The following is a 15,687-nucleotide window of genomic DNA, read 5'->3' as shown; positions in this document are numbered from 1 at the left end:
ACATCAAAACAAGTTAAAGCGTGCAGTGGGCCCCAACGACACGACAAGACTTACCGGCAACCAAAGACTTCACATTGAACTCAAAGGACCAGAAATAGAATCCAGCTGTTGCCTCAAACTTTTCCCGTTCATTCTTTCTACCTTTTTCTGTCTCTATCTGCGTGTGTGTTTTTTGTGTATGCATGCTAGCGTGGTCGCGTCACGTATTCGTAGTCGTTAACCGAATTAGAGTTTAAGATTAATAAACTTCCACCTTTCTTGTTTAAGTCAAAGTAAACCTGTCTGATTGATTTCTTTGTCTTACAATTGGAAAGCAATGAATAAGGATTCACTGAGGGGGAGCTATAAACATGGTGTTTTTAAGATTAATCCCTGTTACGGTTAAACCAAGTAAAGGCTGAGAGGGAACCCCTAGACCCCTTGCTCACCTGGTCGTAACAATTATATAAATAATGTACTAGCTGATCTTCCACAGCATTACTCATAGTGATCGTGAGAATATGCTGTTTTATAACAATAGGTATGTTATCAGGAATGTGTGACTGGGAATTCCATTTACAGGAAGTGTGTGAGATACACAAGACTTTTAATATGCAGAGTGCATATTGACACCAATATGTTGGCCAGTAAGTTGGAGGTGAGGCAGGAACATATGAAATTCTTAAGGGATTTGAAAGGATAGTTTATCCCCAGCTGGTGAATCTAGAACACGGGATCACAGTCTCCGAATAAGGGGTTGGACATTTAGGACCAAGATGAAGAAAAACTTTTTCACTCAAAGGGTTATGCATTTTTGGAATTGTGGATGCTCAGTCATTGATTATAATCAAGACAGAGGTCGAATTTTGATTGCTAAAGGAATTAAGGGTGTGGGGTAGTGCAGAATGGTGGAGTTGAGGGAGGAGGTCATCCATGATCTTGTTGAATGGCGGAGGAGGTTCGAAGGACTAAATGGTCTATTTCTTATGTTCTTATGACTTATGGCAGGACTTGCAGTCGACAGAATTTATTACTCAAAAAACATCAGAGTCTATTTAAACAGAGCCTCTATGAACTATAGCAAACAGAACTCATGATCATAGAGTCATTCCATTGCTTGAAAGCTACCTCACAAAAACCTCCTCAGACCCTGAAAAAAGCTTCTGTGGAGCTCTGAGCAGCTGTGTGTTGGCTTAGTTCTGCTGAGGCCACTGGGAAGATCCTCTGAGAAAGATCATCAAGCTTGGAGGAGATCGATAGCCACAGTAATAGCAAATACATACATACCCCTTTCAGGCTCTGGAAGAATATCAGCAGACATATAGTGGAGCATCTAAGGACACCACACACACTTCAGAAAAGTCGACTAGGCACAGCTGCTCCTGAAGCCCCGTTACTGTGCTTTCTCTGCATATTCAGATGATCCTGACCCCTAATGTTTGGATAGGATCTGGGCCTATCCTCTCAAGTGAACTTAGGCTCTGCTCTGGCTCTCTTCCACAGGTGGAACAGCTCGACTGGAATTTCAGGGCTTATGATTCTATGAATGGTGCAGCTAGCTCACTGTCCCATGGATTACATTACAATATAAACATGGCTATAGTATATAATAAAGAGGCTGCTTTATGTGGGGAATAATAGATGAATAATTTAATCCTGATGCTTTAGCAATCATGAGAGTGGGGCAGGCGTGACGTACCTGCTGGTCTTTTCCTGTGTTCCAATTTTGTGCATTTGTAACTATGAACGCTATAAATCTGAAATAAAGACAAACATAACAGAGCGATCAGCATCGGAGAGAAGTGTTAATACTGAAGTGTGACACATGTGTTTTATAGATTTTATTTTATATATATAGTTTACCCCAAAAATTAAAACTCAGAAGTTGTGACAGTTCAAAGAGTTTCAAAAAGCAGCTCTTTGGAATATGGATAGCATAATCAGTTGGAGAACTGATTGGCTACTTCATGCCAATTAGGGATGCAAGTTCAACCCCAAACCTGCTGAGTTCCTGATTTCAGTCCTACTGTCATAATTGTATTTATTTGCTTTCTTTGTTAATTAGGGAGCGACAAACAGCATGAGTCATACTGGGGTTGGGGTATGGGGTTCATGAAAAGGATTTTCCCACTTTTATTCATACAGACTGTTTTGTTAATATTAGCAAATAGAATATTATTAGGCGTTTTTTGAATTGTCAACTTAAGTAATATTAATAAGGCGTTTTTGGTAGGCTAGTCTAAAAAGCACAGCTACTGTCAAGATTCCATGCACACATTGCAACATTGCAAACTGATTTATGTTGTTGACGCTCTGAATTTCACAGTATAATACCTAAACAGAACTGAAAATGACTAATGAGAAGCACTGCGTTTTCTGACACAGCTACCAGCTACCGAGCGGCTACAAACCAGCTCCAATGGACTTGAGCCACATCAAACTAACCTCAACCCAGGAGGCCATGGTAGATAAACTGGCAGAGAACGCCCACAATGTCTGGGCAAGAGACCGCATCAGGCAAGGCTGGACGTACGGTATTCAGCAGGTAAGCCGTATCCTGTCTGCTTTTGCAGTGGATGTCATCATCCTAAGTTATTGCCTCGAGGGACTTGCTGCTGATTAGACAGAATGGAAGCTATGAAAGTTTCAATAGCTTTTGCATTTTTAATGACCCCCATTGCTAGCTGAATATGATTCTGCAGCACATTTATCCATTATGCAAACTGTAGCAGTTGTAGAGCCATACATTTATCTTTAACACTGCACTTTATGCTGCAGAACTGCCTCAGCTGGTGGGTCAATGGGAGGTGGGGGGGTGGGGGGTTCTGGTCTACAGCAGCTAGTTTTACTTGCCTGGGTACTTTTAAAGTTCTAAAACAACTTTATTGGCTGATATAAGAGGGGCATGAGTGCTTCAGACACTCAGTGGACTGCTAGCTACAAAAACACACATGCCTCTGTTGCTGATGGAAGCCTCTTTGGATTCATGCTACTGTTGGAGCCAGTGCTGCACTTCAGACATGGGCTGGTGCAGGCCACTTTGTTTTACAGATAGGCCACAAATTTTTGGGAGTCTTGCTCTGCTGGTGGAAATGCTCCATGGCTTGAGTCACAGAGCTTGAGGCAAGTGGCCAGTGTGCAGCAGAGGTGATCGTCCTGACTGTGAACAGAAAAATCAATACCCCTCGGTTCAGTCTTGGACCTTCACTGAGCCCTCAATGTAACTAATTAACCCTGCTCTCAGCTGTCCTCAATCCTCAATACTGGCGGGCATACTAAGGAGAGCCTCACGGATGCAGTTTCCAGGAACTCACACGGATACATTTCTGAAACAGTCTCTGGATGCAAGGGAGGTAGGCAGAAATCTTTCTTATTCCCTTGACTGGAATTTGGGCTAGATCTGACACAGGGCAGAAACCTGATGCATCTGGAATCTGTTGCAAATTCCACCTTCCCCCAGTCCCCCCAACCACCCACACAGGCAAACTACCCATGCTATACTAGCGGACCCTTCTGCCCTCAGCTATCAGAGCTGCACCTCAGCAAGGCCATGGAGCAGCTTGAGCAAAAATTCACCAGGTGGTAAAGGGTTAAAATATGACATGTTGCACTTAGTTTATGTTCCCTTTAGTTTAAAAGGTTGTGGGGTGATCTAATCAAGGTGTTTAAAAGGATTAAGGGACTTGATGGGGTAGATACAGAGAAGTTATTTAATCTGTTGAAAAATCCAGAACAGGGGATCACAATCTTAAAATTAGAGCTAGGCTATTCAGGATTGAAATCAGGAAGCACTTTTTCCACACAAAATGATAATGGAAATCTGGAATTTTCTTCTCCAAAAGATTGTGGATGCTGGGCCAATTGAAATTTTCAGATTGAAATTGGTAGATTTTTTATTAGGTAAGGCATTCAAGAGATGAGGATCAAAGGCAGGGAAATGGAGTTGTGGTACAGATCAATCATGATCTAATTGAATGGCGGAACAGGCTTGATGGGCTGAATGGCCTCTTCTGTCTCCAATGTTCCTTGGAATTTAAGCACCAAATATTTTGAGTATTTTGTTTTTAATACAGTGAATTTACTTTGTTTCTCAGCCACTATTTACCCTTTCCTTCTGGACGATGTTTTTGAGATGCTGGTCTCCTGTAGTATTTCACTATTGCCAAAGGAGTGCTAAAAGACTTTTACTTAGCTGAGAAGAGCTTTGTGCAGAGAATTATGTGGCAGTTAGACCTCCATAATTGGTACTGGCAAAGCAATAAAGTTCCAGTCTATGTGAGCAGCAGATTCAATGCAATAGCATTTGAATAATAGAATTGCTGGCAATTATGTAAGTTAGCTGGTTTTGTTTGCAAATACAGAAGATTTTTTTTCTTTAAGGTTAAAGTTCCTACTATCCCACTGGATTAATGATTAAATGCACCACACGATGGAACTAAGATGAAGTCGGAGCAGGGACCAGCAGCAAGAAGCCATCAGAGAGTGATGGCAGTGATTCCCCTAACAAGTACTTGTGATCTCCTCCTCCAAGATCACAACCCAAAAGCTGAGGACAGTGCATCATTAGGCTACATATTCCCCTGATTGCAACATTAAAAAAATAAGAAAATTGTAACATGAGAAAATAGGAAAATTAAAAGCCATCCTGGCAGATTTGGCTTGCCGGTTCATTTATGGAACCTTGTCAGATAATTCGCATTTCCATGACAAGAAAGAAAGGAAGAAAGACAGACTTACTTACTTGCATTTATGTAGTATCTTTCCCAACCTCAGGGTGGCCCAAAATGCTTTACAGTCAATGAAGCACTTATTGAAATGTTGCAATATAGGGAAATGCAGCAGCCAATTTACACACAGCAAGGTCCCACAAAGCTGCTGCTTCTTCTTAGGCAGCCCCACAAACAATAATGAGTTAAGCGACCAGATAATTTTTTTTTAATATTGTTGGTTGAGTGATAAACATTGGCCAGAACTCCTAGGAGAACTCCCCTGTTCTTCTTTGAATAGTGCAATGGGATCCTTCCTTGTTCACTTGAGAGGATAGATGGGGTCACGGTTAAATGCTTCACCCAAAAGTCAGCACTTCTGACAATGCAGCACTCCATCAGTACTGCACTGAAGTGTCAGCCTGGACTTTGTGCTCAAGTCTGTGGAGTGGGGCTTCAACCTATCTGACTCAGATGAGAATGCAACCTCAGCCAAAATAAACACTGTTCCATTGCTCAACAGTGAAAATGAATGAAAATCCACCTGAGACCACCATGAAATATGAACATCATAGAGAGACTGGTAAACAAATGAAAACCCGGTATATACCTTTGAAATCTTCTTCCTATCAGATAATGATTCCTGACACTGACACCAATGTCTTTGGCGCTGGCCATGAACTATATAATTATAAGGACATTTTCCTGGTTCTGCCACATAATATATACAAAAGTAATAAAATTGTTGGCATGTTACCAGGGAAGGACATTCAGGTGACAATATAAACGTGTCTCTGGATCAATCAGGTATATTTCTGAAGAGAGATGTGATTGGGGAATATGGTAAGAAGGTAGGCAAGTGGGTTTAACATTAAAAAAGAACTGTTAGTTGGACCTAATAGCCTTTACCTGTTCCTAAAAATAATTATGTTCACATGAGTCATAAATGTATTGTTTGAATTCTACCACATCTTTTTATGGTACTATTTTTATAGTGTGTAAATCCATGATCTATGCAGTCCTTAAGAGTGAAATTAGAACAGAAGCTCAGATTTAAATGTAGATATGGAAATTAACACGCAAGAAGTGCTTTGATTAAATATACATATTAATGCGAACTTTTGCTTTAAAATAAGACTTTTCATCGACATAAAAAATGTGCAGTATTTCAATGAAGCAAGTCATTTATCTGTCAGAAAGAAAACATTAGGGCTCAGAACGTACCTTCAAGATCGTAGTTTAAGGGACTTGAAATATTAGAATGATGTATCCTACAATTTCATCTGACTAATCTCCATTAAAAATACACTCTGTTTGATTAAAAAGTGTATGTCATCCCCTATTGCACTCTGTCAACTAATAGTAGAAGGGCAGTAAAAATTTATCTCTTACAGAGAAGGATTAGATTTGCATGCCTTGACATTTCCTGTTATGTTGAACAAAATAAAGTATTAGCAGTAGTCGCCTCTGTGACTGTAATAATGTAGGCAAAATGGAAACCATCCCATTTCACTCCCACCACTGCCTATGACAGTCTGGTATCAATTCCATCAATCACTGAGCGAGCTTGTTCAGGTTGAGTCCAGTGGTAGACAACCTGAAATATCTGTCTGACTCTGAAATTTCTGCCCTCTGCTTGTTGTGAAGAGTGCAATCGTCCACCTCTGAAATATTGTCCGCTTATTACTCTACCTCCTCATTGTTGTCGGAACCTTCATCTAAGCATTCATTACCTTGAGGATCATTTTATTTCAGCATCTCCTTGCTGTACTGCACTCCTCTGAACTAAACAAACTTCAGCTAATCCAGAACTATGAGGCCTGAATCCACTCCCACACAAGGTATCACACATTCAGTAAACTCACCCCGCGCCACCCCTCCAGCTCTGTCCTTGCCCAGCTGTACTGAATGCCTGTGCTCCAGAAAATTGACTTCAAGTTTCTCATCTTCATTTTTTTTCCTTCCATGGCCTTGCAGAACTCTATTTGAGTGATCTTCTCCAGATAGATCCCTCTGTGATCCACCCCAAACTCCTCCATTATATTTAATGAGCGTTCTGCTTTAGTTTTTTTCTGATATTGTGAAAGAAAAGGAAACTCTTTAGTCCCTTGGTTGATTCAACAACAATTTTTATTGACATAACACTCCTGACATGAAAGAACATGTCAGGCCACAGCCTCTGTTCCATTAGCCGTGAGCTACTAACTTGTCCCCTGCTTCCTGTATTAAACGAAGAAGTCAACCCGCAGCTATTACATCCCTGCCCCTTGATCTTTCTTCCAAAGCTTTCTTGTTTTGCTGTCTCTTTTTCTGCCCTTCGAAGCCTCTTAAAAACTGTCTCTTCAACTATGTTTTCAGTTTGAATTTTAGGATGAACCCTCGAGGGACTTTTCTGTGCTCTATTCCGAAAGCAAGAATTTCCCCTCAGTTGCAAACTTCAGACCACAGTGTTTCTTTTGTTTACCCAAATTACCTTCTAGGATGGCTGTCTCCAATGGTAACAGTTTCATTAGAGGTATCCTTATAATGTACTCAGAGAACCTTAGAGGTTTACAGCACCATAGGAAGATATTTGACTCATCCTGTCTGTGCTGGTTCATTGCTAGAACATTCCCATAGCCCTATTTAAAGAGGAGCAGTGAGTTCTCCCTATATTCTGGCCAACATTCCTATCACAATCAACACCACCATCTTATTTAAATATATTTATTGGGCACCACCTTGGGCACCTGCTGGGGGAGTGGGGGCTGCTGGGGAGGATGGGTTAAAATAAGATGCAAGATGACTTTGTGGGGGATTACTGGTGCTTCCCGCCCCCCCCCCCCCCCAAAGATCAAATGATTGAATTCCTTATAAAAGTGCTGAGCTAGAAATATTGGGCTGAATTTTATTCATGCACCGCACATCGCGGCAGCGTGCTTTGAACTCTGATATTTCAGTCCCAACAGGAACTTCCCCCAACCTCATCAAATTTGTCCCCCCACCCTGATCATTTCAATCCTGCCCCCTCCCCATCAGTGTCTCGCTTCGGATCTCCCGAGTTGCGGCCGGCGGCTGTACAATTGGCGTGGGCCGGCCGCCGGGAGCAGGTGAGGTGATTAGCATTTTGTTTGAATTAATTTAAATATGTAAATGAAGGCCCCATTGCCCAGCGGCCACGGGGCTGCACCGAGGCCTCGCTGCCGCCGGTAAAATGCGGCAGGGCCTTCTCAGCGTCGTGGGTGGTGGCGGGCCTCTCCCGCAAGTACTTTACGGGCCCCCATCGCCACAACTCCCTGACGTCGAGGGTTGGTAAAATTCTGCCCATCGTTGGCAGCATTTCCGCGGTCTACCAGATCTGGAGATCCTGGTGGACCCCATTGCATTAAAATCAACCTTGATGCTGGGTACTTCCAGTGTCAAGAATGGAGGCAGGAACCATTGGAATTCGAGCATGAGAAAGCTGTACCATTTTCCTGCCTCCTCTGATGTCATGAACTAAGGTTGAGCTGGAGTGTTTCCAACACAGACCCATGTGAATACTGGCATTAACAACTCTTCTGGGCAGAGACTTGATGTTTCTGGATTCCACCCAATTTTCATACCATCCCCTTATATCAGAGCTATAAAGCCATTATTTGGCTATTTGGTTGTTCGCTGTTTGTGGAACCTTGCTGCACAAACGTTGGGTAACATGTTTGCATAAATAACTTCAGTCACTACTCTTCTAAAATAATCTATTGGTTGCAAAGGGCTTTGAGATGTCCTGAGGATATGACAGTTGGAAAATTGATTCAAATAAAAAAAAACTTGCCCTACAACTTCACTAAATCCAGAGGGCTGGACTAATAGAGCTGGACAGTGGGGACAGCAGCTGGTGGTAATGTTACTGGACTAATAATCCAGAGGCCCAGTGTAATGCTGACAAGACATGAGTTCAAATCCTACAACGGCAGCTGGGGGAATTTAAATTCAATTACTTAATCTGGAATAAAATGCTAGTCATTAATAATGATCATGAAACTACCGGCTTGTTGTAAACCCATCTGGTTCACTAATGTCCTGTAGAGGAGGAAATCTGCCATCCTTACTGATCTGGCCTACGTGTGAGTCCAGACCCACAGCAATGTGCTTGACTCTTAACCCTTGACTCTTAACTGCCCTCAGAAATGGTGCAGCAAGCCGTTCAGTTGTATCAAACCAGTACTAACAATGTGGGTGTATCTACACCACGTGGACTGCTGCAGTTTAAGAAAGTGGCTCGCCACCACATTCTCATGGGAAATTAGAGATGGGCACTAAATGCTGACCTTGCCAGCGATACTGACAGTCCAAGAACAAATAAAAGTCGAGAAATTGTGAATTCAGATCCCCCCATCTGAAATCTGAAATAAACAGTTGGTAAAAGTGACCATGAAGCTGTCAGATTATCTTAAAGCCCAGCGGGTTCGCTAATGTCCTTCAGGGAAGGAAATCTGCTGCCTACCCAGTTTCAGTATAGTTAATTGATAAGTACGCTCTGAAATGGCCAATAAGCCACTCAGTTGTATCAAATCCATATCAGTGATTCAAGAAGAAGGCCCAACACCACCACCTTCTCAGTAATGGGCAATAAATGCCAGTGACACCCACATCCCGAGAAGGAATAAGAAATTAACTGTAGGATCTGTCTTCACAAAATGTGGAGGAAAAGATATCAGTTGACTTAACTTTTGGAATGAGCATACAGAGCAGAGCATAGTGCATACAATTCTTATGTTTCTCTCAAATTTCTTGGTGCACTCCACATTTTAAGCAGGGACCCAATTTTGTTCCCATAAATGCAATATTTTTAAAAACTTTTTTTAATCTACTGCATTTTCAGATGGTAGCTTCAGAGTTAAATGCTCCTCATCAATTTATTTATAAACTGAAAAAGCAATAGGCTCATTGTTAATTTATTTCACCCTTGTTAACTTCAGGATGAATCTATGTACCATACATCACAAAGTAACAGCGAGTGCTTGGAATGAATGTTGAGGTTCTCTTGATCTTTTAACCTAACCATCAGAAGATCAGCTAAGCCTCAGAGAAATGTGTAAATGTATAAAAACAGCCAACTATGCCATTTCTGTAGGGGTTCTGCCGATCTTCCAATGAAGTTACAGTGAGAGATTGGGAGCACACAGTGAAAATCAACCCCCTCATGCATTTTGTTCTAGTCCACATGGGACTTTGAAGAGGCTAAGTTGTATAGTGCTGCATCATAATGAAAAAACCCTTCCAAAAAAAAACCTTTTACAGCATCAAATGTTCTGATGTCTAGAAATGCAAACGTACCCCTGCACTGTGCAAAGTGATCTAGCACTATAATTAACACCACAGAGTCATTGTGCTATCCCTCACATGCTGTATCCTCCGGACCTCTCAAACTATTTCACTGAACTCCTGCTGTTACTCGGCAGTGTTCATATTGAGAGTAGTTCTGTACGACAGAATTATGTCCCCTAAGTACTGAACGGATGACATTTCTGTACTCTCTTAACTTTGACCCCCTCATCTCCATGCAAAGAGAAGAGCATTTTAAATTGTGGGCTGAAGTGCCCAGAGCATGAGCTAACATTTATTACATGAGTTTTGTTTTACTGTTTTATGACCCTACATGACCAAATATTGTGACTTGAAAAGCATTTGTGAGCTGCAGAAAATTGTGTTACTAAATTAATGTTGCCTTGGCAACCACGCAGCATTCATTTTCGGGTACAGAACACTATTTACATAGATCACAAATAAATAGTTGCTTAGAAACCAAGATTGCAGCCGAAACAAGAAATAGATCTCTAACTCCTTCCATTGGTAAATATCTCCTGGATTCCTACAGTCACTGCAGATTCTGCCTTATCTTTCCAACATGAAAAGTGATCTTTTTACAAATATTAGACAGAAAGTAAAGAAAGCTGATAATCTTCAGCATACTGTGAATGAGAGAGAAGGTTCTTGTGTCCCATTTACAGCTCATTAACAGATTGCCATGTCACAAAGTATGCAAAAGCAGAACATATGTAACCTCCAGAAGGTTGCATCCAGTGTATGGAGTTCATTGTTAAAATAACTTTGCTGCATTAATTAGATACAGCACTCTAAACAACAGGAGCTAACGTATTTCCCCACTATTTAGGAAAGTGAAATGAATTCTTTGTATTTTTCATTGTATTTTTAATGGTGCATTTTAACTCATCGTGGAAGAATTAATAAATTGTACATTGTCCTTGGCTCAGTGATGGGACATTTGCAATTGAGCTAGCAGGTTATGGGTTCAAGCCCCACTCCAGGGATTTGAGTACATAATTTAGGCTGGCACTTCAGGCAGTATTGAGCAAATGCTGCACTTTTGGGAATGATGTCTTTCAGGTGGGATGTTTAACCAAGACCCTATCTGCCCTCTCAGGCATTATTGGAAGAAGAGCAGGGGAGTTCTCCAATTAATCCCGCAACCATCACAAATAAAAACCAAAATTGCAAAAGTGCTTCATTTTTTGACAGCACCTCCCAAACCCATGAATTCTACCATCTAGAAGGACAAGGGCAAAAGGTGCATGGGAATAGCACCACCTCCAAGCTACACACTTTCCTGACTTGGAAATATATCGCTGTTCCCTCATCATCACTGGGTCAAAATCCCAACCTAACAGTATTGTGGGAGAACCTACACCACATGGACTGCAAGGGTCCAAGAAGGTGGTTCACCACTATCTTCTTAAGGGTAATTAGAGAGAGGCAATAAATAATGGCGCTGCCAGTGACACCCACATCCCAAGAATGAATAAAGGAAATAAGTGCTTTGTGATGTTGTGAAAGGTAGGGTAAATAAAAATTTGTTCTGGGTTTTGCTAAGATCGGGCACACTTCTGCCATCCAACAGTGATCCCTGCTGGAGCTTGCAGGGTCAGTGGGAGGGTATCTCACTTACAAGCTCCATTGGGGGTTAATCTTTTTTGTCTGATCCATGTTAGTGGAAGTTCGGCTGGCCACCTGCCTGTGTAGGAGTTGCATTTTTTGAACCAATTTTCTCCTCTTTTTTTTCCTTTCCTGAAGACATTGACAATTTCAATATCGTGCCCAAGTGATCATTCTTCATGAATGAGCCAAGATAGTAAGTGTTTGGAGGCTACCTACCCATCGCTTCCACATTTTCTAGCACAGGTTTCTGGACAGAGATCAACAATGGAAATCCTGGCTGATTTTCCATTCCCTAGCTCCCTGTTGAAAAGTTAAATTTATGCTGCTCTGTTGCAAACTCAGATCAGCTAACCCTCAGCACAAATTGGGAAATAAAAATTGGGATCGCTGGTCTGCATTGCTGATTTATATTCCGCCTGAACCAATTGAACCATTGGGAGATCCCCTTTTACTTTGGTCTCCCTTTGACGTGCGCTTTCTCCAGCTGAATGTACCATTCACTGTATTTCATGATTGCTGTTCTAAAACAGGCTGTTAGGAAGGGCTGAAGAGCATCTCAGGATGATTACCCATATTTCTTGCATCCTCACAGCAATTGCCTACTTTCTGTCCAGTGCCCCATCGTACTGATATGATGGAGGTCAGAAGGTTTGCTTGTGAGAAATTATCAGTCCAATTATATATCCAACATCTGCATGGTGCAGCACATTGATGCTCCGGGGTTTTACATAATATAAATGTTTATCTTGTTGACTTGGCAGCAGGTTGGATATGACTAGACCTCACTTGCAATAAATGCTCATCAGACGTCACACCTCACAACACCATCTACCTGTACCAAATCACAACTTCTCCCCTCCCCAACGTGAAAACTACTTCGACTAATCCTAAAAGTTACAGTGGAAAGCAATTCTGTTTTTTTTATGTTATTTCTAAGTGTGTTTCTTTTATCACAGGATGTCAAAAACAGAAGAAACCCCCGTCTGGTTCCATATACCCTTTTGGATGAGCGCACAAAAAAGTCCAACAAGGACAGCCTGCGTGAGGCAGTTCGCACACTTTTAGGCTATGGATATAATTTAGAGGCACCAGACCAGGATCATGGTACATATCAACTCATTCTTCTTTTCTTTTTACGCCTAAGATTATATGCCTAGACATGTAATGGTAAGAGACTATCAGCTATGTAGAAGCTAGTTGCTGAGTACTGTTACGTTTAGTCTGTGTTTTTTTTTATATAACTGTTATTGCCTCTTTCTTCACCTCTTCCTGTCCTATACCAATCCTGAGCTGAGAAGATGACTGGAGATTAGCTGTCAGGCCTCTGCCATTCTTGCACAAGCTGAATGTTAGGAGATGTCCATGAATATGATTTTTCTTCATCACCTAGGTGGAAACATGTGCCATCCACTTCAGGATTTCCCCCTCAGCAGGGCCAAAATGAGAGGAATTGAAAGTGAAAGCCAGCAGATGACTAATACGTCAACATTTCTGCAAACTATACAGGAACTTTGTATTGGATTAAATTGACAAAATGACAGATCTTCATTCAGAAACCTGTGGCGAAGCCAGGCGCTCGATGGGCATTGGTAGCGACCTTTAATACAGGTTTGGCACCGGACGTTCTGGCCCAAAGTCCAAAATACAACCCAATGATTTTTTGTTTTGACTACTTCACATTTATTGTAGAAACTAAATCTGAAAACTTTCCAGTGTACCACTATTCAAGCAGCCTACAAGCTTCCTGATCACAAGATTAAAGAAAATCTTCCTAATTAGCGAAGTTAAGGAATTAAATTGTAATTACATAGTGGCTAACAGAGAATATTACCCCATATCGACTGCTCTCGAATAGAGAGGGGTGATTTCAAGGAAAATTGTCCTGGCTTCTGTTTTTTTTCTGCGAAAGATGTTTAAATATTAATGAGAGTCATGAATTCGTGCTTTTATGCAAAGGAACATAGGAGTAGAAACAGGTACTCCAAGCCAGTTCCATCATGGCCTTTCTGTACCTCAACTCTATTTACCCTGCTTTGATTCATATCACTTGATCACATAACACAACAAAAGTCTATCAATAAATAAAAGCAAAATACTGTGGATGCTGGAAATCTGAAATTAAAACATAAAGTGCTGGAAATACACAGCTGTCCTGGCAGCATCTGTGGAGAGAGAAACAGAGTTAGCCTTTGAGATCTGTGACTGTACATCAGAATGCTGGTGAAAAATCTGTCATAATCTGTCAATCTTAGTCTTGAAAATTTCAATTGACATCCACAGTCTTTTGGGGGAGATAATTCCAGATTTCAACTACCCTTTGTGTGAATAAATGCTTCATGATTTAATTGTTCCCTATCATGTATGGTCCCTAAAAGTTCATTATCAATGAAGAAATAGCAGGGAATAAGATGTTTAACTATGCATATTACCTGTTATGGACAGTAAGAGCATGTGCAGTTTTTATAGCAATCAGCTTCTCTGCTGTTAACTTAAGATGTTAATGTGCATGAAACAGAAGTATGTCTGTGATTGGAACTGCTGTGCCTGTTGTAACATACAATTTGTCAAATTTGATTCCAGCATAGTTTATAGTTTGCTGTACTGGTGGATGATCTGCTCTTTGTGTTTCAAAAAGCTTTTCCAGTTATTTCCAGAAATCAACCTCAAATTATTGTTAAGAATTATGGAAAGGGGGAGGGGGAGCTGTTAGTGTTTGTTTTAAGTTAGTCAGGCTCTTACGCCATTAGTATCCCAGGTACATTTACATCGTCTGCCCAGTAGAATTAAAATTAACCAACAGCCATGTAAAATACTGCTTTATGCCTTAGATTGCTTTTCCCAAGTAACCTTACCAAATGACTTTCCTAAATGAAATTGTCATTTTGACTCATGTATAGGAAATTGGGACGGAGGGAGGACTTGGTTTAGCTATGTCTGGTGATGTATCATAGTTATGCTTAGGCACTTGCAGATTGCTTTATTGCCTTAGGAGGTTAAGGAGGAATTTCTTAGTTTTTTCCCCTGAAATTTGACAGACCCTTTTCTCTCTTGTTTTGCCTTTCTCAGGAGTTGATGATTGGAGAAGGCAGTGCACAACATTAACTTGTCTAATGGGTAGGGTGAACATTGATGGGACTGACAGGTTTTTCTCACCTATCTTTTCACATGTTATCCCTTAACACATTGAAAGTTCTGAAAATCCACAGGGTTGCACAATACAAATCTTGGACCTGCAGGATAAGGGTACATTTGGAACATTTAAAATGTTAATTTTTAACAATCATTCTAACTAAATCTTTCAAATATACTGACAGGGTTAGAAATGTAGACGTTGTTAACATGTAGTGGATTTAGGGATGGTTAAATGTGAGATCTGCATAAATTGAATAGAAACTATTCCTTTAGTTTAGTTTAGTTATACAGCACTGAAACAGGCCCTTCGGCCCACCGAGTCTGTGCCGACCATCAACCACCCATTTATACTAATCCTACACTAATCCCATATTCCTACCACATCCCCACCTGTCCCTATATATTTCCCTACCACCTACCTATAATAGGGGCAATTTGTAATGGCCAATTAACCTATCAACCTGCAAGTCTTGGGAGGAAACCGGAGCACCCGGAGGAAACCCACGCAGACACAGGGAGAACTTGCAAACTCCGCACAGGCAGTACCCAGAATCGAACCCGGGTCCCTGGAGCTGTGAGGCTGCGGTGCTAACCACTGCGCCACTGTGCCGCCCCTTCATAAGAACAAGGGGTTATATGTGCACATATCATTGAAGGTGGCTGGGCAGGTTGAGAAAGTGGTTAAAAAGGCAGATGGGATCCTGGGTTTTATAAATAGAGGCATAGAATACAAAAGCAAATAAGTTATGATGAGCCTTTGTAAAACACTGGTTTGGCCTTAACTGGAGTATTGCGTTCAATTCTGGGCACCGCATTTTAGGAAGGATGTGAAAGCTTTGGAGAGGTGTCATGATAACAACTGAGTGTTATGTGGACTTGCATGTTTGATACAATACAGTACAATCTGTATTAGTTAGGAGGTCATCTGACCTGGGGTTAAAGGTCAGATAGC

General features: G+C 41.2%; 1 protein-coding gene across 1 annotated transcript in view; it reads left to right on the top strand.

Annotated features, from left to right (window-relative positions):
- Window positions 1–15,687, top strand: part of ryr2a (ryanodine receptor 2a (cardiac)) — a 707,940-nt gene that overhangs the window by 398,593 nt on the left and 293,660 nt on the right. Inside the window, exons 25-26 of the mRNA XM_068045285.1 lie at window positions 2,365–2,524; window positions 12,560–12,707. Coding sequence (XP_067901386.1) covers window positions 2,365–2,524; window positions 12,560–12,707 — 308 coding nt within the window. The remainder of the gene's footprint in view (window positions 1–2,364; window positions 2,525–12,559; window positions 12,708–15,687) is intronic.

Source organism: Heterodontus francisci, chromosome 13, assembly GCF_036365525.1.
Source record: "Heterodontus francisci isolate sHetFra1 chromosome 13, sHetFra1.hap1, whole genome shotgun sequence".
In the NCBI taxonomy this organism is placed as follows: domain Eukaryota; kingdom Metazoa; phylum Chordata; class Chondrichthyes; order Heterodontiformes; family Heterodontidae; genus Heterodontus; species Heterodontus francisci.
Note: the sequence above shows the minus strand (reverse complement) of the source record. Positions and strands in the feature narration are given on the sequence as shown.